This window comes from Phytophthora sojae (assembly GCF_000149755.1).
Source record: "Phytophthora sojae unplaced genomic scaffold PHYSOscaffold_3, whole genome shotgun sequence".
NCBI lineage: Eukaryota > Oomycota > Peronosporomycetes > Peronosporales > Peronosporaceae > Phytophthora > Phytophthora sojae.
The window spans coordinates 8,464,889-8,489,484 of NW_009258117.1; the positions used below are offsets into that span (position 1 = coordinate 8,464,889).

The 24,596-nt window shown below is 54.3% G+C and overlaps 13 protein-coding genes across 13 annotated transcripts; 8 read left to right on the forward strand and 5 right to left on the reverse strand.

Moving 5' to 3' along the window:
• Window positions 1-24: 24 nt before the first annotated feature.
• On the forward strand, window positions 25-1,113 carry PHYSODRAFT_251327 (hypothetical protein; the record flags this gene model as incomplete). Its single annotated transcript, XM_009526427.1, has 1 exon — window positions 25-1,113. The coding sequence occupies one exon, from the start codon at window positions 25-27 to the stop codon at window positions 1,111-1,113; it is 1,089 nt and encodes a 362-aa protein (XP_009524722.1).
• Window positions 1,114-2,971: 1,858 nt separating this feature from the next.
• PHYSODRAFT_285681 (hypothetical protein) lies at window positions 2,972-3,418 on the reverse strand (the record flags this gene model as incomplete). The annotated part of the gene is made up of 1 exon (XM_009526428.1): window positions 2,972-3,418. One exon carries the CDS (start codon window positions 3,416-3,418, stop codon window positions 2,972-2,974), a length of 447 nt encoding a protein of 148 aa, XP_009524723.1.
• A 1,756-nt stretch (window positions 3,419-5,174) lies between these two features.
• PHYSODRAFT_329881 (hypothetical protein) lies at window positions 5,175-6,303 on the forward strand (the record flags this gene model as incomplete). Its single annotated transcript, XM_009526429.1, has 2 exons — window positions 5,175-6,087; window positions 6,161-6,303. The coding sequence occupies 2 exons, from the start codon at window positions 5,175-5,177 to the stop codon at window positions 6,301-6,303; spliced, it is 1,056 nt and encodes a 351-aa protein (XP_009524724.1).
• A 169-nt stretch (window positions 6,304-6,472) lies between these two features.
• On the reverse strand, window positions 6,473-7,157 carry PHYSODRAFT_450479 (hypothetical protein; the record flags this gene model as incomplete). Its single annotated transcript, XM_009526430.1, has 2 exons — window positions 6,473-6,581; window positions 6,688-7,157. Coding segments are annotated over 2 exons (579 nt in total), but the record flags the coding sequence as incomplete, so codon positions are not given.
• On the forward strand, window positions 7,156-8,935 carry PHYSODRAFT_256750 (hypothetical protein; the record flags this gene model as incomplete). Its single annotated transcript, XM_009526431.1, has 3 exons — window positions 7,156-7,219; window positions 7,297-8,581; window positions 8,656-8,935. 3 exons carry the CDS (start codon window positions 7,156-7,158, stop codon window positions 8,933-8,935), a joined length of 1,629 nt encoding a protein of 542 aa, XP_009524726.1.
• A 132-nt stretch (window positions 8,936-9,067) lies between these two features.
• PHYSODRAFT_313924 (hypothetical protein) lies at window positions 9,068-9,639 on the forward strand (the record flags this gene model as incomplete). The annotated part of the gene is made up of 2 exons (XM_009526432.1): window positions 9,068-9,547; window positions 9,628-9,639. The coding sequence occupies 2 exons, from the start codon at window positions 9,068-9,070 to the stop codon at window positions 9,637-9,639; spliced, it is 492 nt and encodes a 163-aa protein (XP_009524727.1).
• Window positions 9,640-10,364: 725 nt separating this feature from the next.
• Window positions 10,365-11,252, forward strand: PHYSODRAFT_493233 (hypothetical protein; the record flags this gene model as incomplete). Its single annotated transcript, XM_009526433.1, has 3 exons — window positions 10,365-10,700; window positions 10,824-10,920; window positions 11,047-11,252. 3 exons carry the CDS (start codon window positions 10,365-10,367, stop codon window positions 11,250-11,252), a joined length of 639 nt encoding a protein of 212 aa, XP_009524728.1.
• A 429-nt stretch (window positions 11,253-11,681) lies between these two features.
• Window positions 11,682-12,653, forward strand: PHYSODRAFT_492484 (hypothetical protein; the record flags this gene model as incomplete). Its single annotated transcript, XM_009526434.1, has 1 exon — window positions 11,682-12,653. One exon carries the CDS (start codon window positions 11,682-11,684, stop codon window positions 12,651-12,653), a length of 972 nt encoding a protein of 323 aa, XP_009524729.1.
• A 410-nt stretch (window positions 12,654-13,063) lies between these two features.
• PHYSODRAFT_329885 (pectate lyase) lies at window positions 13,064-14,024 on the reverse strand (the record flags this gene model as incomplete). Its single annotated transcript, XM_009526435.1, has 3 exons — window positions 13,064-13,734; window positions 13,818-13,854; window positions 13,932-14,024. 3 exons carry the CDS (start codon window positions 14,022-14,024, stop codon window positions 13,064-13,066), a joined length of 801 nt encoding a protein of 266 aa, XP_009524730.1.
• A 76-nt stretch (window positions 14,025-14,100) lies between these two features.
• PHYSODRAFT_329886 (hypothetical protein) lies at window positions 14,101-16,203 on the forward strand (the record flags this gene model as incomplete). The annotated part of the gene is made up of 5 exons (XM_009526436.1): window positions 14,101-14,193; window positions 14,250-14,397; window positions 15,324-15,357; window positions 15,430-15,643; window positions 15,688-16,203. 5 exons carry the CDS (start codon window positions 14,101-14,103, stop codon window positions 16,201-16,203), a joined length of 1,005 nt encoding a protein of 334 aa, XP_009524731.1.
• A 1,221-nt stretch (window positions 16,204-17,424) lies between these two features.
• Window positions 17,425-18,117, reverse strand: PHYSODRAFT_494003 (hypothetical protein; the record flags this gene model as incomplete). Its single annotated transcript, XM_009526437.1, has 2 exons — window positions 17,425-17,710; window positions 17,819-18,117. The coding sequence occupies 2 exons, from the start codon at window positions 18,115-18,117 to the stop codon at window positions 17,425-17,427; spliced, it is 585 nt and encodes a 194-aa protein (XP_009524732.1).
• Window positions 18,118-22,052: 3,935 nt separating this feature from the next.
• PHYSODRAFT_495642 (hypothetical protein) lies at window positions 22,053-22,274 on the forward strand (the record flags this gene model as incomplete). The annotated part of the gene is made up of 1 exon (XM_009526438.1): window positions 22,053-22,274. A coding segment is annotated over one exon (222 nt), but the record flags the coding sequence as incomplete, so codon positions are not given.
• A 282-nt stretch (window positions 22,275-22,556) lies between these two features.
• On the reverse strand, window positions 22,557-23,144 carry PHYSODRAFT_493529 (hypothetical protein; the record flags this gene model as incomplete). The annotated part of the gene is made up of 1 exon (XM_009526439.1): window positions 22,557-23,144. The coding sequence occupies one exon, from the start codon at window positions 23,142-23,144 to the stop codon at window positions 22,557-22,559; it is 588 nt and encodes a 195-aa protein (XP_009524734.1).
• Window positions 23,145-24,596: the final 1,452 nt, after the last annotated feature.

The following is a 24,596-nucleotide window of genomic DNA, read 5'->3' on the forward strand; positions in this document are numbered from 1 at the left end:
AAGAGGGGAACGCTCTTCGCCCTGATGTTTGACGGCTGGACCCACGCTGGCATTCACTATGTTGCTCTCTACGCCGTCTACGAGACAGCTGGTAAGCTGCGCATACCGCTACTTGGTATTTCTCCCCTTGAAGATGGCGATCAGACGGCAGACGCCCACATCAAGCTGCTCAAGAACATCCTGGATGTGTACGACAAGACCAGCGACATGGTGGGGTTTCTGGTGGAGGACAACTGCGCAACTAACCAGTCCATTGCAACCAAGATGGGTATCCCCCTCGTCGGCTGCGAGAGTCATCGTTTCAACCTGGCTGTGAACAAGTTCATGGAGCCGTATGGCGATTTACTGGACGAAGTCAACAACCTTCTGGTGGAACTTCGTCATGAAAACAACCGTGCCGAGCTGAAGAAGTACACCGATCTCGTCCCTATCAAGCGGAACGTCACGCGTTGGTCCTCGACGTTTACAATGGTGGAGAGGTACATTCGTATTCACGCAGAGATCAAGAAGGTCGACGCCGTGGAGGAAATAGTCCCAACCGGCGGGAAGCACCGGAAGTTGGTCGCGCTGTTTGAGCACCTCAAGAAGTTCGAGAACGTCTGTAAGCGACTTCAGCGCGAGGACACCGATATGGGAGAGGTACGCCTGATGGTCGACTCCCTCATCGCGGAGTACCCTGTCATGTCAGAGACTCTGAAGTCGACCGCCAAGATCGTCCATACGCCTGCATTCGAATCGGGTGTTGTCAAGGTCATCTCTGGCACGGCTCTATCGCCCGCGGAGACAGCAGCTTTGAAGCGGTTCGAGCAGGCACAACCCACAGGAAAGAAGCGCAAGGAGCGGGAAGAAGACTACGCGACGATGTTGCTCCAAGGCAAGGGAAAGAAGAGGAAACAAGCGCCAAGTACCACACGTTACATGCCGCTCGTGAAAATGGTTCCTCCGACGTCAAACACGGTCGAGCGGATTTTCTCTCAGTACAAGCTGGTATTGACACCGCAGCGTCGATCTATGCTTCCGGCCAACTTCGAGCAGCTGGCGTTTCTCCGGGTCAACCACGGCATGTGGGACGTTTCCACAGTAGCCCGAGTTAGCAAGCAGCAGGGTAGCTAAACTAGCAGAGGCATTGATAGTGGGGAGCGTTCTAGCTACATAACTCAATAAGACCATCCCTAACATTGAAGTTTACACTCCTCATACTTTTAGAATTTTTTTAAATTATGCCACGACACTAATACTGTACTTTCAATCCAAGTAAAATCATAGTTATGTAACCAAGTATGTCCGCTTTTCAACGCAGGTATTCCCAGCCTCGACAGAGACATATTGATGAAGAAGATGCATTTCATATCGAGCGTATGCCTATCTTGACCTGTATCCCCCTCTAAAAAGATATGGTCGGCCCGAAATAAATAATTATAGGTCAATCCTTCAATATACCTTTGATGAGTGTAATAATATACTGCTTGAAATACTCCTACAATAGCTAGCCAATTAGCACGCTTAGCTGCCGCGAGAGCGGCAGCTAAGCGGGCACGCGACCGGCAGGCACGCCACCAAGCTGTTCCAGCCCCTCTTGAAGTTCTCCGACAAGAAGCGCTGTCGACGCCATGGTGCTGTCCACGTCCAGCCGTGGACGAGTGTGATACGTCTTCGTTAGAAGACAACTCATCCGACTTCGGCGAAGGTCCCAATCTCTACACAGTAGACGCGATCTACGCGAAAAAAACTAATCCAGCAGGTGCCGCTTATTATTTTGTTGGCTGGGTGGGCTATGCAGAGCTAACATGGCAGCCCGCAGTTGACCTGCCTCAAGATCTCATCAGTGAGTTTGAACGTGCTGAGCTTGGTGTAAGCTGGCCGGTCGATTACCGAGCGGTGATTCCAATTGGGGTTCCTACCGGCACCAGTGGCAGGGGTAGACTTGCTAGGCGCACCATATAAATTGCAATATAAATTGCGGGAATTTTTATTATTGTTTGCTAAGAAATTGCAATTTTTATTAGTGCTTCGTGTCAGGTGCAATCCAATATGATACTGTATTGGCGGACCTCTGGTGGGCGACACACTTCCCGCTTGCTGTTGCGCCAAACGCTCGAGCCTCTGTCGGAGTGCCTCCCATAAGCTCCAACAGTACCAGCATTTCGTTTGGTGTCACAGCATTGTCCTCGTCAGCGTCGCTCGCGTGGAAGAGTGCACGCAGTCGACGCATGTACTCTTCACCAACCTCCTCATTCAGAGTCAGAGGGCTTCGGGCCTTGAGTCGCCTAGCTGTCACAGCTGCAAACATCGTCGCTTTTCGCCTTCTCAACGCCTCGCTCGATACTGATAATCCATTTTCAAGTGGAGGTCGTGGTCGCTTCTTGGTGCCAGCAGGCGGCCTGTACTGGTGTTGCGAGAAGGTCGATGAGGCCGTGGATGAGTAACGGAGCGTTGTATCATCGGCCGCACGAGTATCCGCGACCGGTGTGACTTTAGTCCCCATGACTTCCATAAGACAGCAAAAAGGCCGTCGAACCGTGCTAGGTGGAGGATTGCATTTAGTCGGCGATGAAGTGGACGGACAAGTTTAGTTGAGTTGGTGTCCGTAGAAATAGATGCACAGTGGTGACGCACAATACGAATCCCGAGGCACTGGGTTGGTATGAATTATTACTTGTTGCGTCTTTCTAGAAAATCTGATAGGACGGCCGCCTTGAAGATGTCGAGGCGCTCACTTTACACGAAACACTCACTGCACAAACTTTTTATTGAAGAAAGGCGTCGTCCCCGGGTGCAGCTTTTCGTACTCGCCCATGAACTTGGCGTACTGGTAAAAGTCTTTGTGGTGGGGAAGATACTCCACCGGCATGCTGGGGTCTTTCTTCATGATATCCACTCGGACTTGGGACGGATTCAGACCGAGACTCATCCACAGCTCGTACTTCTCATCTTGGACGCCTCCTTTGCAATCGTGCGCCCCGGCTGTCGCCTATTGTGCTCGACCATGAACTTGGCGTACTGGTTGAAATCGTCGTGGTTCAATAGGGAAACTTGGACTCAACCACGGCGCTTTCTTCAGCACATCCACTCGCACCTGGCTGGGGGACAACCCAGCGTTCAGCCACTGCTGGTACTTCTCCAACTTCGGCGCCTCCTTCACGACCTTGGCTCCACCCGTTTCAACAACAGACCCGACCTTCCCCAGCACACCGTTAATCGCGCTCACCGAGAACATCCTCTCCTCAGCGGCGGCGTTGTCGGTTGCGTCAATCGTTCGCAGGAACCGCTTGCCAGTCATGGCGCTCTGTCCAGCGGGCCGCTCGCGGGTGGTGTATGGGGCAATAACTTGAGAGATCTCGGACGTCATCGAGGCGGTAACATCGGAGTCAATAAGCAGGACGACCGCAGTCGCGAGTAGTGCGGAAACTAGACGCATAGGTATCCCCGCTTCGGTGTGTTGGAGAGCCCAATTCCGAAATGAGCAGGAGACCGCTCGCCATCCCTGCCCGACGCGGGCTGGCGTCCGATCCCAGATGGACACAGCCAGACCGAGCTTTGCTAGTGATGCACGGAGCAATCCATTCGAACATGGTTTGGTGGAGTTTCCAACGTTTTCATCGTAAACGAAAGGTAAGTTCAAGTCAGAACAACTTGCCTCACCAACGCCGGCATTGTACTTACAACTTCTTCAAAATGAATATCTGTTGAGGCTTCCCAACAGGAAGCAAACGTATCCATCGTCTTGGATTCGAGGCGCTCACATCCAGCTGTTGATCATGCGATGTGCCCATGCTAAAAACAAAGGACAAAGGCGGCTGGATTCGGTGAATCATGCCAGCATCCCGGAAGACTCAGAACTGATCGCGAACACGCCGTAACCGTAACTTGGTGGTCAAGATATCAAAACTGGCATACACGTGAAAATTTTCCATTGTACTACGACCTTGTCCTTAGTCCCGGTCGCCTCGCGCTCTACTACTGTAACTGAGAGCGGTCGATGAGTTTGCTTGTTTTGTCCTTTGACTTTGTTGTACCTTGGAATTTGCCATCCCGAACTCCGTGGTCACTCCCCATACGTTGCTGGCAGCAATTTTGTACTAAGCTTGTATAGTGCCGTGGCAGGATCTCTGCCAACTCTGGTAGAAATACATGTGCTCTTCGCCAATTCTGTCAGTCGATTAGGCTCGCTAATTCAACGTCAAACACTAGAACTAGGGCTTCGCGAAGGCTGGGATAGGTTGGTGATCGCTGGCCCCCTGATGCGGTCTCGCTAGTCATGTTCGTAAGACCTGCGCCAAAATATCAAACCATGCCGTTTTGTAAGCGCTCATATATTTACGCAATCCGCACGCTCCGAGGGCATCTTCTGCGCCTGCTTCACAGCCGCAGAATCTGCCCGACAATGTAACACCACTATACGCACGACGTACAAACGATTTTAGAGCAAAATCAATAATAAAACGAATGAACTGCCTCCATCATTCTTCTTGAGAAGTCGAGAACACTCGGACAATCGACATCACTTACTGTAAAAAAATTGATCGAAGTTATACCTGTTACCGGTTCACCACCGGTTCCAATTGGACGGGGCGGAGAGATTAACTTTGTTAAAATCGATTATTGCAATTTTTCGAATTTCTGGAAGCATTCTAGTTTAGACTGACCATAAGTTATGACATAACCCCTTGCATTTGTAGCCAATCAGAAGCTCCGTCATAACTATTAATATTTTAGAAGCAGTTTGGAAGCGTACAAACACCAACAAGCAACCTGAGCCAATCGGTACAACACCACACAAAAATTGGGTTACGATATGCCTGCAGCTATTGGCACAACATTGTCGCATTCTTAATCGGGGGTATGTTGTGCCGTTAGCTGCTGAAAAGGATTCTTAATGAGAACCGAATCTCGCGACAGCAATAGCACTCGAGAACCGCCATGGATCTTTTCGAAAATGAAAGGGTTGTTTTGCATACTGGGCACTTGATACAAGTTAGCGCGTAGTAAACAATGTCAGTTTTTCAGTAACTTCACGCCGGTCCGTGCCGACCCCTTAACCTGCAACCTGCGCCACCCCCGATACAAATCCGGGTTACGAGGTGGCTCAAGTTGTCTCAACCAGCAACCTGAGCCACTGAGATAGGTTATTTTATCTCAGTGGTCACGCGGGGGCTCGAAAAAGGAAGGTACCGATGAAGCTGGGCGGGTTCGCGCTCAAGAAGGGCCGGAAGAAGGCGCTCGTGGCGTCCGCGGGCTTCTCGGCCGCCGCGCCGACCGCCCCGCAGGAGCCCGAGAGGGTCTTCGTCACGGACTTCGACCCGAACGCGCCCGCGGAGCTGACGGCGGACGGGCAGAAGCCGCTCGTGATCCCGTTACTGGAGACCAACGCCTGGCAGCAGCGGAACCAGCAGAAGGAGGGGGAGGAGGAGGAGGAGGAGGAGGAGGAAGACCCAAAGCGCGCGGAGAAGGACCCAAATGGCGGTGGAATAGGCCCGGCCAGCGGCGACGCGCCCTCGGCCGACGAGCAGGCGGCGGCCCAGCTCGTGGTCGAGGCGCAGAAGACCGCCAGCGCCACGCCGGACGAGCGCGCGCAGCTCCGGGACCTGGTGATCCCCGTGGCCGACGCGAGGGAGCAGAAGCGCGCCGAGCTGTTCCAGGACGGCGACAAGCGGCCCAAAAGCGACCAGAAGAAGCCCATTCTGCAGCAGAACGCCGTGCCCGGGCTCGACGCGCTGCAGGACGTGACGGACAAGTACCGGCACGACGTGGCGCTGCGGCCCGAGGCCCCGGACGTGCACAGCGACACGTACGAGTCGGTGCCCGTGGAGGCCTTCGGGGCGGCGCTGCTGCGCGGCATGGGCTGGACGGGCGACGTGGACCCGGACGACATGGGCGCGGCCCCGCAGCCGCGGCACAAACTGCTGGGCCTCGGGGCCACCAAGCGCCCCACGCTGCCGGGCGAAGACAAGAAGAAGCGGAAGAAGAGGCGCGACGACGCTAAGGACAAGGACAAGGAGAAGGACAAGGACAAGGAGAGACGCTCTGGTCTCAATGCGGACCACAGGCCCCGCGACGAGCGGAGGGACGACGACAGGGACCGACGCAGTAGGAAGGCGAGCAGGTCGCCCGACAGAGACCGACGCAGCAGGAAAACGAGCAGGTCGCCAGATAGGGACAGGGACAGGAGGCGCAGTCGAAGCCGCGGTCGGTCGGACCGAAGGAAGCGCAGCCGAAGTCGGAGTCGCAGCCGAGAGGGCGACAGAGATCGTCGACGTGATCGCCATAGCCGCTCGGACCGACACAGCCGACGCTAACAACTGAGAGAGGCAATGTCTACTTGTTTTGGACAATACAATAGATACTGGGGCTGGACCTTGCTCGCGCGTTTGCAGGTCGGCCGCCCGCCAGGTATGTGAGCAAGTTTGATGATGATGGAGCTGACGTTGACGTTGACCCTTTCCTACTGCTGGTTCTTGTTGCTACTGGCGTTGCTGCTTGTGTTGTTGCATTTGTTGCTGCTGCCTTCGTTGTCTTCGTCTAGCAGCGACGTGTCGAGTTGCAGGGGCAGCGGCGGAATGGACGTGCAGATGTCCCCGAGGCTGGACCATAAACAAAAGGAAACAAAGGTCAGTTGCCAAGACAGCAGCGCATGCAACAGCTCTGGCGACGTACGCGGACAGCACAGTCTGGCAGTTGTCTCGGAACTTGATCATCTGCGCGCGGTTCTCGTCCGCTTTGCCGTTGAGCAGGTTGGTGCGCATCGTGTTGATGGCCAGCACGTTGTCCTGCAGCAGCGCCGCCAGTCGTGCCTCCTCCAGCTCAGCAGTGGACGTGGCCGCCTGGTTCGGCTCCTGGTACGGCTCGATCTTCATGCGCTTGGTGACGGTGGCCGGCTGCGCTGCTGCTGCTGCTGCTGGCTGGCCGCTCGGGTAGCCGAGGGCCTTGACCTTGAAGGCCACGTCCCGCACACACTTGCGCGGCAGCGTGGCGGCGATCTTGATGTAGCGCGTGACGTTGTCGAACTGGTCGGCGGGGAACTGCGTGAGGCCGGCGTGCAGCGCTTGCAGCTCCTGCGGCGTCCACGCGGCCTGGGCCGTCGAGTACACGACGGTGGGCGAGATGGACGGCAGGTAGTCGGAGGCTTGCGGCGAGGACAGGAAGCCAACGCCGGCCATGGCCGTGTGCGGGGACTGCTTGGCCATCCCGGAGGTGCTGGGGGGCAGGGCCGCCATCGCCAGTGCAGTGCGAGCCCAAACCAATGTGGCGCTTCAGTCGCTGTAGTCGCCGTGAAAGGTTGCCCATATCTTGGTTTAGACCGACGAGTGACCCCCATGTTCTGGCCGTTCCTGGAGCTGCGGGGCCAGCTCGTGTACTGCCCGCTGGCCGACTTCGGGGCATGCGGGGTGCGGGAGGGCCAAGACATCTACGCGCAGGCCGTCGTGGCGCAGCCCGTGACGGGCCACATACCGTTGAAGAACGCGTTCGAGCTGCAGGGCAAGATCGCGGTGCTGCAGCGCGGGATATGCGACTTCGTCACCAAGGTGCTCCACGCGCAGCAAGCGGGCGCGATTGCGGTCTTGGTGGCCAACAACAGCGACGACGGCGGCAACGGGGAAGCGTTCGTCATGGATGCAGGCCAGCGCCACGATCATGCGGCCGACACCGTGAGCATCCCGGCCATGATGGTGTCACGCGCGCACTCGACTGACATCTTCCAGGAGATTCGCGAGGCGTACCTGGACCGCAGGGAGCTGGCCTTCACGATCAGGTTCCTAGGAGCGCAGACGGCCTCGCGGGTGCTAGCCCAGCAAGAGAGATTGGCGCAGCAGAACCGGAACGCAGCCCGCAACATTGAGATGAAGCAGCAGCGCGAGCACCAGCAGCAAGAGGCAGCGACCTTGCTCCGGAATCGTCTGGGCAAAACACCCCAGGCCCAGGCCAAGAGTTCCGCCCCTCCGTCGTTATCGGGGAGTGCTCTAGCGACACCGAGCACGAGTGCAAGCGAACTAACCTTCGACTGGTCGCCGGCCTCGTCGATGAGAAGCAGTGCCTCAGCACGCCGTAGTCGAACTCGCAACCGTGAAGACGAAATGTGCCGAGGAGATAACCAGCACGAGCTAATGCAGGTGGAGAATGTTCATGCTGCAGCTACGTTGGCCATGCTGCATTGGTGCCCGATGACGACGGCCTTGGTGATCCTGGACGTCCAGAACTACTTCACGCTGCCGCACGGGTACGGCGCAAAGCGATCGACGGATTCTATGGGTGTTGCTAGCGACGAAGAGTTTGATATCAAACGTGACACAGTGCCGACCCGCATCAGCCCGTCTAAAGGCCGATCAAGCGTCGAGTTCTACGAGGGTGTGGACAATGTCCTCATTCCCACGATCCAGGACGTTCTGCTCGCGAGCCGCGCGACTGAAGGCATGGAAGTGATTTACTCGGTTGTGGAGAGCGCCACACGCGACGGACGGGAACGCTCCCGTGCGCATAAGCACGCTGGTATCCACGTGCCCAAGCACGGATTCGGCGCTCAAGTGCCGAAGCGAATCGCACCAGACGACGGAAACGACATCGTGCTCCCTCGCACCGGAGTCAAGTACGTACCGTACATTGTCTGTTGTGTGGCACATTTCACGTCGCTAATCAATGTCTTGTCTTGTGTTTTCCCAGTGTGTTCGCGGCAACGAATCTCGACTACGTCTTGCGGAACCTCATGGTCACGCACATCGTGGTCATGGGCATCTCGGTACTGGGCAGCGTGGAGTCCTGCGTACAGACTGCCCTGGACAGAGGTTACCAAGTGTCGGTGCTAAAAGAGGCTCTGCTTCCGCTAACAGGACCCGCTGTTGGGAGCTCCAAAAAGACTTCGATGCTCGAGAGCTTCTCGAGTCGAGGCGTTCAGGTCCTTTCGGCCGCTGAGTTTGTCGACAAGTTACAATCGTTTGCCTAGCTCCAGCAACCACAACAATCGAGAATATACGCGTCCTGACTGAGGCAGGTAAGGAACTCGTTTTATATTTGTCGTAGCGAAACGACTATGGCGGGAGTAGTAACTCCAACAACTGGAGGCACTTCGAGCACCATGACAGAGCTGTCAGAGGTTGAGGCCACCTTGGCTTCCTTGCTTGACGCAGTTGTCTTGTCAGCTGATCGCAGTGATGATACGGCCCGAAATGTTGAGGTGCTACCGATAGGCGGGTATCTCTGGAAGTTTCCGTCCGAAGGTAGCAATCGCTCTGGGATGATCAGCATGGCAGTTCCTCCACCAGCCCCTCAGATTCGCGAATACCCTCGAAAATGTGATCGATGTGGAACGTGCTGGGTGTCTGACCATCGCTACGAGCTGGATCACTTGCGGCGATGCTCCACCCAGGAATACGCAGATAATCCCGAGGATATCAAGCTAGATGCTGCCAAACTAGGCGTGGCACGGCGCGTATGGTGCGAGGTGGACGGATCGTTCAGCCGCTTGGAGTGGCGACACAGCAGAGAACTTGATGGCGAAGACACCACCGCCTCCGCTACAAACTTCGTCACATTCGCCGACATAACTGAGGTGTCAGTGCTGGACGAGCCTGTGAATAGCTTCCAAATCGTCACTGCCGATAGACGGACTGTTGTTTTCCAATGGAGGCCTGGGAGCGATGGAGCTGAGGCTGACTGCGACCTCGTTCCGTATCGACTGGAGCTGGACGCGCGTCAGTGGCAAGAATATCTTGATGAACTCAGCAAATTCGCTCGAAATTCTCATTCTGATGAACTAACAGCTCAATCCTCCGCTGGAATTCTGCTAACGGATACCCACCCGCTAGATAAGCTAGTCGAGTCATGTTTTCAGGAGATTTCTTGCCTGCTAGTTGACGAAGGTCGTGTAAGAAACCCTGGGGGATGCAGGCTACAGAACAAAATTGGGAACGTTCTGGAGAAATACGGGCTCGGATTGCAAATCGGCTTGCTGCTTGACGAGGACGGAAACTCGTTGATACACGTGGCTATTAACTTGAATCTTGGCGACAAAGCTGCCGCTGTTGTCTCGGTGCTCCTCGATTTGGGTATTGACGGCAATCAGCAAAACCACGAGTAAGTGCAATTCATTCGCACAGGAACTTGAACCATTTCACCATTTTTCTTAACTGTCCTGCTGGCGTGTTCAGAGGAGAAAGCCCACTGCTGTTGATCGCTGCATCGGGAGATTTCGCCACAGCCAGTGTGTTACTCGGTGTCCCATCGATTCAAGTTGATTTGCCGTGCGCTCTTGGGGTTACAGCTTTTCACGCCGCTGCAAATGCTGGAGACGTAAAGGTTTGTATAGCGGATGCTTAAGCATGGACCTCGCTACGCAATACTCACCAACCCGGTGTATGTAAATTGTCAAGTAGATGCTGCAGTTGTTGTGCGACGCTGGCGCTCAGCCAGATGTACGAGACGAGAATGGCTGGACGGCACTTCACTACGCTGCTGCTTGTCCTACGGGCCCCGAGGCTCTCCATTTTCTGTGCGAGCTTCTAGCCGATGGTTTTATCGACACTCAATGCAGCGAAGGAAACACAGCACTTCACGTCGCCGCTGGCTGCGGATGTATCGACAATGTATGCGCGCTACTGGAAACGGCAGCGAACCCGCACGTTTGCAATTTCAATGGAGAGAGCGCCTACCACCTCGCACTGCGGAACAACCGCATTCAATGCGCGGTAGTCATCAACGACTACCAAAGTGTACCGGTGACAAGCTACACGCTGCCTCCGTTGACTGAAGCCAAGGAGAGTGTGCTTGCTGAGGCTTCCGTAGCCGCATCGGGCGATTGGGGAGGCGGACCAACCATGCCCGAAGGTGGTGAGTGGATTGAAAGCTTCACGGAGGATGGCTGCGCTTACTACTACAACTCGGTGACGGGGGAGTCGTCTTGGTACAAACCTGGGGAGCACCAGCTACCGAGTGTTTGGCAAGATGTGGAGTCCGAGGAGTGCGGTTCGGGTGTTTATGACACACGATGTGAAAACGATGCGAGTTTCTCCTACCAACTGCCTGCAGACCACGTCGGTGGGAGCATTCTTGGAAAAGACACGGGGCAGCAGCTTCCATTGTGCCTCATCCCGATGGTCAGCCCCTTGACGTCACTTGATAATCCGACTGCCGCTGCCAAATACGAAGCTGCGCGTCGGAGAGCGCGGAAGGAGCGGAAACGTCGACGATCGAGGCTGAGCATCACTCACTCAACCAACAACCAGGAGATGATAACTGGCGGTACTCACAACGAAAGTTATTAATCTGATGGTGAAGCAGTTCAATGATCTCACTTCGCCACAAAAGCTACACATCCACCTTCAGAAAACTTTACACACAACATTTTGAGGCTTCTGCTGCAACATCCACAACGAATGGAGAACGACGCGAGCTCATCTATCCATTTGTTGCCACGGATCGCAGGCATATCGGATTCCTCTACAACGGAGAAGGTCGCCGGAAAAATGGGATCAGATAGTCATCGCTTCCCCAAAAGAAAGTAGCGAACAAATGGGTTTGAGGTAGCGCCTTGAAACCATCCGGCCTCGTCCTTCTACGCTGAAATAAATCCGCTTTGCTGTCCGTCCACAGGTGACTGAAGTGATGATCTTTCGGTGAAGTTGATCGGTAGAGTACCAACCAAGGCTGAAATCAGGAGCCTCACCGCTCACTTTTCAATCCGCCGTCTCGCGATGAAGTTCCTCTCCTCCGTCGTCGCCCTCGCCGCCCTCGCCGCCTTCAGCTGCTTCACCTCTAACTCGGTTGAAGCCCATTCGTGGCTCGTGAAGCCGGTATCCCGGGAGACTGGGCCTCGCACGACCGACGGCACTGTGGGCTGCCCCAATACGACACCCGGCACGGTAACCTCGTTCTCTCCTGGCGAGACCATCGACGTCCGCTACTGGCGCAACAACCACCTCGGCGGATTCATCCGCTGGGCCATCTCGCCGGTGGGCAGCGAGTCCGCCTCCGACTTCGACGACAACGTCTTCTTCTACACGTGCCGCGAGTCTGGACCAGACTGCGTGGCTGCCGATGGCTCGACGAGTCGATATGCTGGAGACAATAGCAACGCCAACTCCATTTCCTGCGGTGACACGATCACTCTGCCCGATTGGCTCGACGAGGGCGACTACGTGCTCCAATGGGTCTGGTTTGCGGTGGGCTCCAGCTACGGCAACATTGGCTGGGCCGAGCCGCAGTTCGTGTCGTGTGCTGACATCACACTAACGTCGACGGGCTCGGGCAGAGAGCCCGAGTGCCCGACCTTCGTGGGGGGAGATCGAGTGACCAAGAACGAGGACTTGGGCAACGACGAGTGCTTCTACTTCTACACCAACTCGATCGAGTCGACGCAGTTCAAGGGGAGCAACGACAACTACGAGCAGTACTATGTCTTCGGCAAACCCTCTTACGTTGAGAACTGCAGTGGGAGTTCCAATGGGGCGGGGAACTCTACGATGGCAACTGAGACTCCGTCCACCACCATTCCAGCTGAAATCCCTCAGACGGACACTCCTACGACTGAGTACCCCACGAACACCCCCTCCACTGAGAACAGTGTGGCGGGTGACGCTAGTGCGCCTCCAACTGAAGACTACCCCGCTGGAACTGTCACGCCTGGAGGCTGCAAGAGCAAGAAGAGCAGATCGGTTCGCAGTTGAGGAAGTGTCGAGTAAGTACGCGTAGAAGCAGCGTAGTTTGTACTTGTCGACGTGTTTGTCATCTCGTATCCTTCCAGCAGTTTTCACACGCACAAAATAAACAATCGGTATCCGTCCGAGTAGTAACCCGTTTGCCAACACCTCCCTTCACTCTACATTCACATCCACAAGTCTGAAGAGTACAGCGATCACGTGCATATTACAAACCCAAATGCCATCGATTCGGAACCGCGGCTGATACCTCGACTCAAAGGGCAACAAAGACAAAAATACTTGGAGTGCCTCCATCACACCAGATTTGAGTTTCATGATCACACATCTATTCGGTCTAACCCCCTCCTAGTGAACTACCCACACACAACAACATTAATACTCTCAGGTGCGCTACGATTCGCACTTCTGCCTACCATTTACTTCTCGTTGATGTGGACGTCACTCTCCGTGTACTGGCAGAGCGTGCCCGACGGTCCGTCGCCCAGGTTGGACGGCGTCTTGCTGCCCTGCGACCACTGGCACACCTTGACGTCGCCCTTGCCGTCTGTCGTCTTGACATAAATGTTCTTGAGCGTGGCCTGGTCGTTGTAGTTCTTGTTCACCGTCACAAGACTCACGAGCGGGTCGATGGCGTACACGTTCTCCACCGTCACAGTGCGAGGGATGTCTCCGCACGTGCCGCACGAGCGGTAGAGCTTGCCGAACTCCTGCGCGAAGAAGCCGTTGATCTTGACGGTGCCGTAGCCGTTGTGCTGCACCACCTTGTCCGAGGCGTAGCGCGCGCCGCAGTTGGTCACGGTGGTCACACTGGAAGCAGTGCCGCCCTTGATGCTCAGCGCGTCCTCGCACACGTCGTCCCACCAGACGTTCTCGATGGTGCAGTCGTGGTCGTCGCAGTGGACGCCCTCCTTCTGGTTCTTGCCGATGATGGCGTTCTTGAGGGTGCCGCCGGCCTCGACGAGGAACACGGCGGAGTCCTTCTGGCCCTCACCGTCGGTGCACGTGATGTCGGAGCGCTCGAACGTCTGCATCTTGCCGTCGAAGACCTCGCCGGCCTTGATGGCGCGATGTGCATCCAGAAGCTCCTCTCGAGATGGTCACTGTGAATGCAACACCCAGCCAAGCAAGCTCAGCCCAAGCTCCTCCCACCACCAATCCACCCCCACTCACGCCACCAGAAGAAGCAGAAGTAGCAGAGCGGATACGGCTTCGGGCGAAGAAGCGACAGCAGCAAGAAAACACAGTGCCGAAGTATAGACGCTCCCTCCACGCTGCCAAACTGACGAGGATCGGCCCCGAAACGCTGAAGCGGACCCGGCAGACAGTCAATCCCGTGCTGATCAAGCTGAGCGTTGGGAGTCCCGCCTGGCCCGTCATCTGGCAGCTGACAACGAGGACGAAAGTGAAAGTGAAGCAGCGCTAGCGGAAGTATTGGCGCAGCTTGAGGAAGAGGATGAAGATGAGTCTCCGGACAATAGTGACGATTCGGACTACAACGACGATCGACGAACACCTGAGGGCGATGACGATGGAGACTCCTGTGACGGTATTGGACGCGCTAGTGACATCGATTCCGCTGCGAATAGTGTGCCGACACCGAAGAAGTACCAAAACCCAAAGAGGCATCAAACCCTGAAGGCGCACCAAACAGCGAAGAAGCACCAAAACCCGAAGGCGAACCAAAAGTCTGTCCAGTGCGAGGACAAGGAATCGGAAAGTCAAGGCGGTGTGGAAGATGTACCAGTCGTCGGTGGCTACTTGGAAGGATTTCCTATGTACTGGTCGTCGTGGAAAAGTTTCTAAGAAGCGTTCGACGGGTTCCAAGAGGCTACGTACCAGCATAAAGTCGCAACCCATGCACGTGTATTCAGTCTGATAAATGTATCAAGATAGTCTAATATCGACATGCCTGACGCTGCCTGACTTAATTCCTTCCTCCCGACAAAGCCGTCAACGCTAGCGACATCGACGTTTAGACTTTCCTTTAGATCCACGTATTGGTGCCTGCGCGTTGTTTGTCACGGAAATAGTAGCTTGACCTGACGCCCTCCGTTGGTCAGGCGTGTAGCCATCAAGCTGTTCCGCAAAGAACGTTGGTACTGGCGGCACTCGAATATATAGAGGAATATCTTGGTCGTCCGCAATCTGTCCGGCTGTAGTTGGTGGTAACGTGTTCGTTAAGCCAGCGCCGATTGCAATTCCTGAGTTAACCATCGGCAACTCGTCATCGAGGCGAGCGCGCTCACGACGATGCTCCACGCACATTCCGCGGCTTCCTGGGCGGGGATGCAACAGAAGATACGATGCCTCGTCATCACCAGACATGTCTTCGAATCCAAGGCCTGAAATATAATCGCCCTCGCGCTCACGGTGTCGACGAGCACGTTTCTTGGTTTGCTTCGTCTCGTATTCAGTATCTGAAATACAAAAGTGCAGTTCGCTAACAAACACGCTGCTACTACATAAACTGCACAGTAGGCAAATACTACTTTCTGTGCTATTTGGTGCAGTTTTGGGGATATTCAATATATCCAGAGCAAACAAATCAGCGGCTGCTATCGCGCAGCTGGGTAAGATAAACTTACCTTCGGACTGGCTGGTAAGATAAATTCGTTTTTAGAAAAAAAATCAGTGGCCTCCTGTCGCCAGTCCAAAATCCTCTCTCCTCCCCCGCAGGCCGCAAGCGATCAGGTCCTGACCCCGTGGCATGGTGCGTACGCGTGAGTTAGTTCATGTATTCCCTGCTTAAGACTAACCTGTACGTATCCATACTCTATGTCAGGCCCCGGACGAACGACATAGCTGCCGATGGAGCTCGCGATGTGCATCCAGAAGCTCCTCTCGAGATGGTCACTGTGAATGCAACACCCAGCCAAGCAAGCTCAGCCCAAGCTCCTCCCACCACCAATCCACCCCCACTCACGCCACCAGAAGAAGCAGAAGTAGCAGAGCGGATACGGCTTCGGGCGAAGAAGCGACAGCAGCAAGAAAACACAGTGCCGAAGTATAGACGCTCCCCCCACGCTGCCAAACTGACGAGGATCGGCCCCGAAACGCTGAAGCGGACCCGGCAGACAGTCAATCCCGTGCTGATCAAGCTGAGCGTTGGGAGTCCCGCCTGGCCCGTCATCTGGCAGCTGACAACGAGGACGAAAGTGAAAGTGAAGCAGCGCTAGCGGAAGTATTGGCGCAGCTTGAGGAAGAGGATGAAGATGAGTCTCCGGACAATAGTGACGATTCGGACTACAACGACGATCGACGAACACCTGAGGGCGATGACGATGGAGACTCCTGTGACGGTATTGGACGCGCTAGTGACATCGATTCCGCTGCGAATAGTGTGCCGACACCGAAGAAGTACCAAAACCCAAAGAGGCATCAAACCCTGAAGGCGCACCAAACAGCGAAGAAGCACCAAAACCCGAAGGCGAACCAAAAGTCTGTCCAGTGCGAGGACAAGGAATCGGAAAGTCAAGGCGGTGTGGAAGATGTACCAGTCGTCGGTGGCTACTTGGAAGGATTTCCTATGTACTGGTCGTCGTGGAAAAGTTTCTAAGAAGCGTTCGACGGGTTCCAAGAGGCTACGTACCAGCATAAAGTCGCAACCCATGCACGTGTATTCAGTCTGATAAATGTATCAAGATAGTCTAATATCGACATGCCTGACGCTGCCTGACTTAATTCCTTCCTCCCGACAAAGCCGTCAACGCTAGCGACATCGACGTTTAGACTTTCCTTTAGATCCACGTATTGGTGCCTGCGCGTTGTTTGTCACGGAAATGGTAGCTTGACCTGACGCCCTCCGTTGGTCAGGCGTGTAGCCATCAAGCTGTTCCGCAAAGAACGTTGGTACTGGCGGCACTCGAATATATAGAGGAATATCTTGGTCGTCCGCAATCTGTCCGGCTGTAGTTGGTGGTAACGTGTTCGTTAAGCCAGCGCCGATTGCAATTCCTGAGTTAACCATCGGCAACTCGTCATCGAGGCGAGCGCGCTCACGACGATGCTCCACGCACATTCCGCGGCTTCCTGGGCGGGGATGCAACAGAAGATACGATGCCTCGTCATCACCAGACATGTCTTCGAATCCAAGGCCTGAAATATAATCGCCCTCGCGCTCACGGTGTCGACGAGCACGTTTGTTGGTTTGCTTCGTCTCGTATTCAGTATCTGAAATACAAAAGTGCAGTTCGCTAAAGCCGTGATAGATCATGTCACGACTTACACGCGGCAAACCTTGCGCTTTATCCTTCACGTTCTGGCGGACGTGGAACCAACACATCAGAATGACCGCTGCAGGCAGTTCCGCAACACATGAACCAAACTGAGCATCGTCTTTATCGGTCATCACGTATCGTGGAGCGAAACTTTGTGCGAATTGCTCTAACAGCACTCGCTTCACAAATTTCAAACACCAGATAATATCTTCAGTTCGCCGCTGGGACGAACAGTAGTATACCACCGGAAAATACTTTCCGCAGCAGTCAGACACGCCAAGAACGACAACCGAGTATCGTTTGTTCACAGAATTGTGTGTGCTATCAACGTGGAGCAGTGTAGGGCACACTCCATCTTGCTGAACCGACACGTACGTCTGTAACAAGGCGTAACAGGTTATACCAAGCCTCATTGGTTCGGTATCAGAGTCTTCTCCTATAAGAGGTACTCGTTCACTTTCTTTTATCTCGTAGTCACAGAGAACCAACAAGTCGTCGGGTCTCCGGTCGCATTGGTCTGAATCGTACATGGCTTTCTTGCAGAACTCAATGACTGGTCGTTATGTATACGTGTAATACATGTATTGAATTAACCGAGACCCGTATTCCAGTGAGCCGTCGCGTGCGTTTGTGTCAGGCTGCTTCCGCATCAGTTTTGCGTTGAAGCGCACGGACCTTGGACTTGTGCATATCTTCTTGATATCGCTTAAGAGAAGCGTATTCCCGGTTTGAAATGCCTCGACCGTGCGCTTGATGAAGTATAGAACAAATACTCCGCAGTCATCGTGGTTTATCTGTGCCGGGCTTGTTCGGACTCCTCTCACGACGAACGCTGGTGCTTCGCAGCTCCGCGTCGAAATATCCACCGACAACTTTTTTAATCGCTTCGATGCTGGAGATTCCTTTCGAGTCTACATGCACAAGGCATCTCATCAGATTCTGCGTCGTGCCTACAGGGTTTTGCCCAATGGCAAAGTCCAGTGATTGCCCATGCATATAGGTAAAACCACGTGATTGTACTTCTCGTACGGAAATGTTGCGGTGATACCGCAACAGCGCTCGTGCGCAAGTCCAATTTTTCGCTCCACTTGAACGAACTCGCTGTAGATGTGTCCAAATACGTTTGCATCCATGACAAACGTTCGGACGTGTTGCGGGAGGTGCACTCGGATGTAATAGGACATAATCACATCGTTCAGCCAATTTTGGTCTTTAATTGTCCGGACATCTCCCGCTGTCACCAGCAAACGCATGCTGGTTTTGTCCACAACAAAGCATGGGGTTAGTGTTTCACACACAATCTCGGACTGCGATATATCCCACGCATCTCCAAAATCAAATGGGACGCTGGCCTTCTCACTGTCATCATTCAACAGTGATATGACCTCCGGCAACTTGGGTTTTTCGGCTATAGTCGACTTGGCTGGAGGCTGGGAGTTTTCGGCTAGTCGACTTGGCTGGAGGCTGGGATTTTTCGGCCAAAGTCGACTTGGCTGGAGGCTGGGATTTTTCGGCCAAAGTCGACTTGGCTGGAGGCTCGGGGATTTCGGCTAAAGTCGATAGTGACGCTTGTGTCAATTGTTGGGGGGTTCATTCCCATTTGGCGCTGCCGTGCCGGTATTCTGGAGTCGTCGTGAGATGAAAGTGCTTAGATTGTGGCGACCTATAAACCGGATAGTCCACGAACTCTGAGCCACGGGTTTGCGCTCCGCAAAGCCAGGTATTGTCGACGCAGCATCCGCGACAACATCATCTCTGCACACCACCTGGCCGTTTGCCACTTTTGCCTTGATCCGCTCAACAATACCAGCCTCGTATTGAAGCGTCGGAGGGGCCATGCCTGGTGGCGCTGCCCGCTTTGCGGATGGATCGGCCTGGGACGAGAATAACTTGTGCTTGTTAGTCATCCAACCCAGCAAGGTTGTCCGAGCCACACCATGACGACGACCACCCTCGGTAGCATCCCATCCATTTCGCTCGCATGCGAGCAGGATCTCGATCTTCTCCGCATTCGTCCGCTGATCTGAGCTCGACATCTTGGCAAGAATCGATGTGTCGCGTTTTGGATAAACTCGACATGTACCTTACATTTCATTGGATGAAATTTCTTAAATCCTATTGGTCAGAATGCATACTATACTAATTACGACCCATAAATGATTGGTTAATAAGCATGCTGTTTAGTCATTCTACTTTTTGAAACCTGCCGCTCATCGGTGGCTCGCGAGTGTCGCTTACTCCCATTAACAGCAGTTTCGGGTTTACTCGACTGTGGGCGATTTTGGGTATTCTCGACGGTGCGTGATTTCGGGTTTACTCGAGTGTGTACGCTCGGCGGTTTGCGACTTCGGGAATTCTCGATACTATGCCGGTCAGGCTTGACGAGCTAAAGCTAATAGGTCCTGTGTGTCTGCAGGAGCAGGGCCTTGAATTCGGCCTGTAGGGAGGAGACGCTTGTGGGCTGCGATGCGTTTGTCCAAGACGCCGCACTTGTGCAGCGGACGCAGCGCGCGCGAAACACTGTCAGCGCCCTTCGCGTTGATGTTCCGCGACTTTAGGAAGTCCAACACGGCATCTTCAGCACGGCGGCCGGCGTCCAAGACCTGATCCTTGTAGTCTGCGACCGTAGGGTCAAGCGTAAAGCCGTCTCCGAGGAACAGCTTCATGAAGGCGACGATGTGGCGTGATTCGGACTTCTTTTGGCGGTCAGAGCAGTCCCAGACGCGAGGGACACGGGTGTACCACTCGTACCATGCAGCCGACAGGTGCGTATCTTGCTTCTTCCTCCGATTTGGTTGGGCTCTTGGTCTAACGATTCCTTTGCTTGGTCTTCTTCAGCGGGTCTACGCGGCTCCTTAGCTTTCATCTGATCCGGCTCGACAATCGTCAACCGCGCAGCTAGGGCTTTGTTTGAGGCGATAAGCTCATGAATGACAGCTAGAAGGTGAGCGATGCTTGGACAGTGGTGTTGGCTTGCATCTTGTGTTTGGGTTTGTTCTTGAGTAGGCGGAGCGGCTTCGCTGTCCAGCGCGACTGATCTCGCAAGCATGTCGCCGATCGGGATGTCTGCAGCACGCAAGCTCTCTTCGACGCGCGTGACAATGGGGGCCGCGGGTGAGAGCACCTTGACCTGCGGGTGACACGATGTGGGAAAGGATTTTTATCCGCACCCATGTCTGACCGCTGGGATGGGACGACCCTTCGCCTGACTGTGACTGGTCGCAGTGAACAGGACTCCAGTGACGTGGAGTGTGACATGTGGATAGTGGATGCGCATGGTGGATTTGGCGGGACCCGGTGCTTGCAGTAAGCATGGGCTCACAGGATCGGAGATGTGCCCACCGGATGAGCGCTCATATTCGGTGTGGGGTAACACATCCTGTCCGTCCGCCGACTTCCCTGACCGCAGGATAAGCCTAAGGCGCGCAAGTGCAGCCAGTGAACGTATCCTGGCTGCTGCCTGCATTGGCTCCGTCAAGACATCGGACCAACCCCCAAGTTCACCATGCCCACCATGCTCCCATGCGCCCAAGACCTCGCTGGACAAAGTACACTGTTTGCCGGACTGGATCGTGGTGCACCCGGTAGCGACGCACCGGATGCCAAGGTGCCGTACCCAATGAGGCCGGACCGGATGATCAATTCGGTCTGACCCCTGGTGCCCATACTGGATCGTGACCGCACCAACAACAAGTCCAGTACTGCTGTGTGTGTAGCAGCAATCCAGGACCGGATCGACCAAGAACGTCAAGCGACACAGGATGGCTCACGTGATTAGACGCAGAGGTCCAGTGCGGATTTAATGAGACGCCGTACCCACGTACCTCTGTCGCCACATGATGAGTGTTGCCGAAGGAACGTTGACGTCGACAAGTTGCCCGATAACCAAGCCAAGTCAAGCATACCCAAGCTCAGTGCAAGAAGATCGAAGTCCCGTACACAAGGTCGAAGCATATCCAAGACAAGTCAAGTATAGTGAAACCTTTATTAGAAGTCAGTGAAGTGAAACAGATAGCTAGCCAAACGTAAGATCAAACAGAAACCAATTTGCCGAGAACACGCGGATGTCTTTCTTCGGGCTGGGGATTCCCCCTGACATTGACGTCTTCAAGAGCTTATACGTGGGATCCGCCTTCGTGCGATCTTAGAAAGGAGGACGTTTCAAGGCCTCACTGGTGTTGCGAGCACTGGTGTAGTGGGGACTCAAAGGTACCAAGGCAAAGTCGGCAGGGACTGTGGTGTCGCGCCCTGGAGTGATCTGTGAGAGCTTTATTTCCAATTTACGTGCTCTATCCGGGCATCCATTTCATATTCCATCCTGTCTGTCTTAGGCGGTAGAGGTAGTCACCCCCGAGACTGAATTGATCGACTACTGTGTGATAGGATTGACTTATATTTTGTATTGTTCCCTCACTCTGTGAGGGTGGTGCGCGTGAGTGAGTGTGCATCCAGGGTTGACCAGTGCCTTGGGTGACGGCTCGTAATATGACTGGCGTATAGACCCCCCACCCAAGGGTCTTAAAGAATAAGTGGTGGCTGTATATTTTGTGACGTTTAGCTCGGCATTGTATTTCTGTGTGTTGGTTATACTGAATTGTGGATCTGACTGAGGTCCCTTCGATTCGGTCTGACCTTCTGTTCATTCGGTGTAGTTTGTTTCAGGAACACACCCAGCAGACTCGATTCTGTATTTACAACAACTCACTCGGTGAAGTCCGGTCCGCCAAAGGTAAACGATACCTATAGGGGTTGACACAAGGGCACACGCCAAGTCCAAGCGATCCTCCCGGCCCCCGGTTCACATCCTGTGCTCCGAGGACTATCGGATTGCAGCGGATATCTCTGGTACTCCGAACCGATTCGGTCCGGCATAGTGCGCTATACACCTGGACGATCAAGGCGTTCACCCGCCTCGCCTCACGGGTAGTAACGGACCAGGTACGCAGTGAGGACACTGAGGACATTGGTGCTTACATTTAGACGTTGTTGCTTGAGACCTGTACGGGAATTGAACAGGAAGCCCTGCAATCGGCCGACGCGTTCTTGACTGGCGTGATCAAGCGTCGTGACGTCGATGACCGCTGGAACGTCGTCTGCCGCCCACCCACTCAAGACCCGGGCCACCTTCCTGTCCTCGCGTGCCGTATTAGTGATGTAGGCGAAGGCCTTGTTCATCTAGGTCATATCCCAAGCACCGCGATCGAAGATCCACTGGGCGGCGAGGCGGTCATCTCCGTTCGCATGTTGGGCCCCGCCACGCCGGAAGGAGTGCGAGGTCAGGTCGGGGGTGGCTCCTGCCGGCTCGGCGACGCGCTTGAGCATCCTGTTCACGTACGCCTGCACGCTGTCTTCGCCGCGCTTGACCTCACCGGTACGTGCCTCGGTTGGGGCTGGTGTTGATGTTTCTTGAGGTTTGCCGAGGTGGAACAGAGGATACGTTGCCGGCCGCGAGCATTGAAGGCAGGGACGACTCCGGCGGGACCACAGCGACGTCGAGCGAAGCGGGCTCGGCTTCCAGCAGCTCCAGCAGCGGCACACCTTTGTCAAGTGGCACGGCGACCTCCTCTACGAGATCGGGCAACTGGGACAGGAGTGCCGCGCATGGCGCGTCCTGCGTCGCTAGCGCTACGGCCAGAGCGTGCAAGGGACACGTCAAGAAGTCGCTCTTGTCCGGGATCAAGGTAAGACCCTGTTATTCTAATGTCTTGACACGTAGCAGCCGCAGGTAGAAGGTGCCGTCTGCCGATACAGACACGTGCTGTTTTTGGATGTAGCCGAGGTCCGAAGACCGGCCAAAGCAATGCCACATCAAGCACGGTAGTGCTGCATCTTGGTAGTCGGCGTGCACGCGTGCTGTTCTGTACACGTAACGGACTATAGACTGTAAGTCCTGCTTAGTACAAGGTGGAGCCTTATTAACCAAGCCACCTTTTTCGCGTTTCATGCTATGTTTATCTAAAGTCTTCCCTTGCTTTAGCAAGATCAACTCAGTAGGTACTCGCAAGTGTGGATACTTGTCAAATAGCCACGACTTGACATTTCTATGATACGCTGTTGCCGTGTTGCGGGCTAACTTACCTTTATTACCTTCGTTAGTTGCGAGGTAGAAGCCAAAGCGGTCCATCGTCGCCGCTAAACGTTTGCCGGATGCATCCAGGAGAATGCTAGCCTCGACAAACTCAAGGCTAACCTTCTCCCCCTCCAACACCCGCTTGAATGCGGCGACGGCAGTATTCAGCGCCTTCTGCGTGTTCGTAGGAACGAAGGCAGCTAAGCTCATGCTGCTTCGTCTGCTACTGCTTGGTTCTTTTAACTGTGTGGTCAAACGCAAAGCCTACGTACTGGTTATCCTATCCACCAACCGGTTTCCTACCTTAGGAATAAACCTAGTTGTCAGTGCCATGACAATATTTAAAAAATATGTTAACTACTTGATATTTGTATGTACATATTCATATTACTGTGTGGATTCCGACAAATATTTGTCGGAAAGTGTCGGAACCGGAAACCTACCCCCTATTATATCCTATTTGCCGAAACTACACTATTGAAGCTCCGTGATTGGTCAAAACGCGAACTGATTGGGCCCAGTCAAAATCCTGCCAGTCTCTCTGTCGGAAAGACCACTATATTCATCCATATCCGGCCGGTCCTCAGAAGCGCTTTCGAAGCGTTAGCGCTTCTTTGAGTGGTTTGTGCTTGCGGGCTGCATTGTTTTCGTGCCGAGGCTGGTTGTGCGTTGTCTAGACTTCTTTGCGTTCGCGGCGGCTGCTCGTTTCTCTTCTGTAACAATTCGTTTGGCTGCTTTGGCTGCTGCCCGCGCGACGCGCTTGACTTCTTTGGCTTCAGCATCAGTAACCTGTTTGGCTTCTTTGGCCTCTTTGGGTACAATGCGCTTTGATTCCTTTGCTTCGGCATCAGCGACTCGTTTAGCTTCCTTAGCTTCAGCCCTGGCAATACGATTTGCCTCTTTGGCTTCCGCAGCGGCGATCCGCTTTTGCTCAGCGGCGACAGCAAGCGCGATCTTTTCTTGCCGTTTGAGCTCATCTGCCACCAGCTTGGCTACTTTCTTGTCCTGGCGTTCCTTGGCTTTGGCGGTCTTAGCCTGTGCTTTAAGCTCCTTTTCACGGAGTTTATCAGCGTCCTCCTTCGCTTTGGCGACATGGTACTCGAAGCTCTCGTCGCTAGTCATCAGACACGCTCCACTCACCATTTGAGCGCTAATGTCACGCTTCGACTTCTTATGTATCACTCGCTCTTCCATAAGCCAATGATTCATCGACTCTACACGCACTCGGTCGACGCTGTCACCGAAGCGAACTATTTTTCTGCTGGTTCTGTCGGAAATCATGACAGTCGGCTTGAGAAGAATCGTGGACTTCTTCGTGCTCGCGGGATGATTTCCGATAATACCAGCGACCATCCTCACACGACTTAAAGCATATATACCCGTCTTCTCGAAACCAGCAACAAAGTTCGTACGGGTCAAAGCCTTCTCAAAGGCCTTGGTAGCTACTGCCACGATATTAGTTTTGTCCACAATGATCTTTCGCGAGGTTTAATAATCGCTAATCTCATTGCCGAGAATACGCTTGAAGAGGGTGAATACGCTGTCATCCATAGGTTGTAGGAAGTGTGACGTGTGGGCTGGAAGCGCGTATAGCAGTATGCCGTTCTTCCTTGCACAACGCAACGTGCGAACCGAAAAGTGGGCTTTGTACCCCTCCATGAT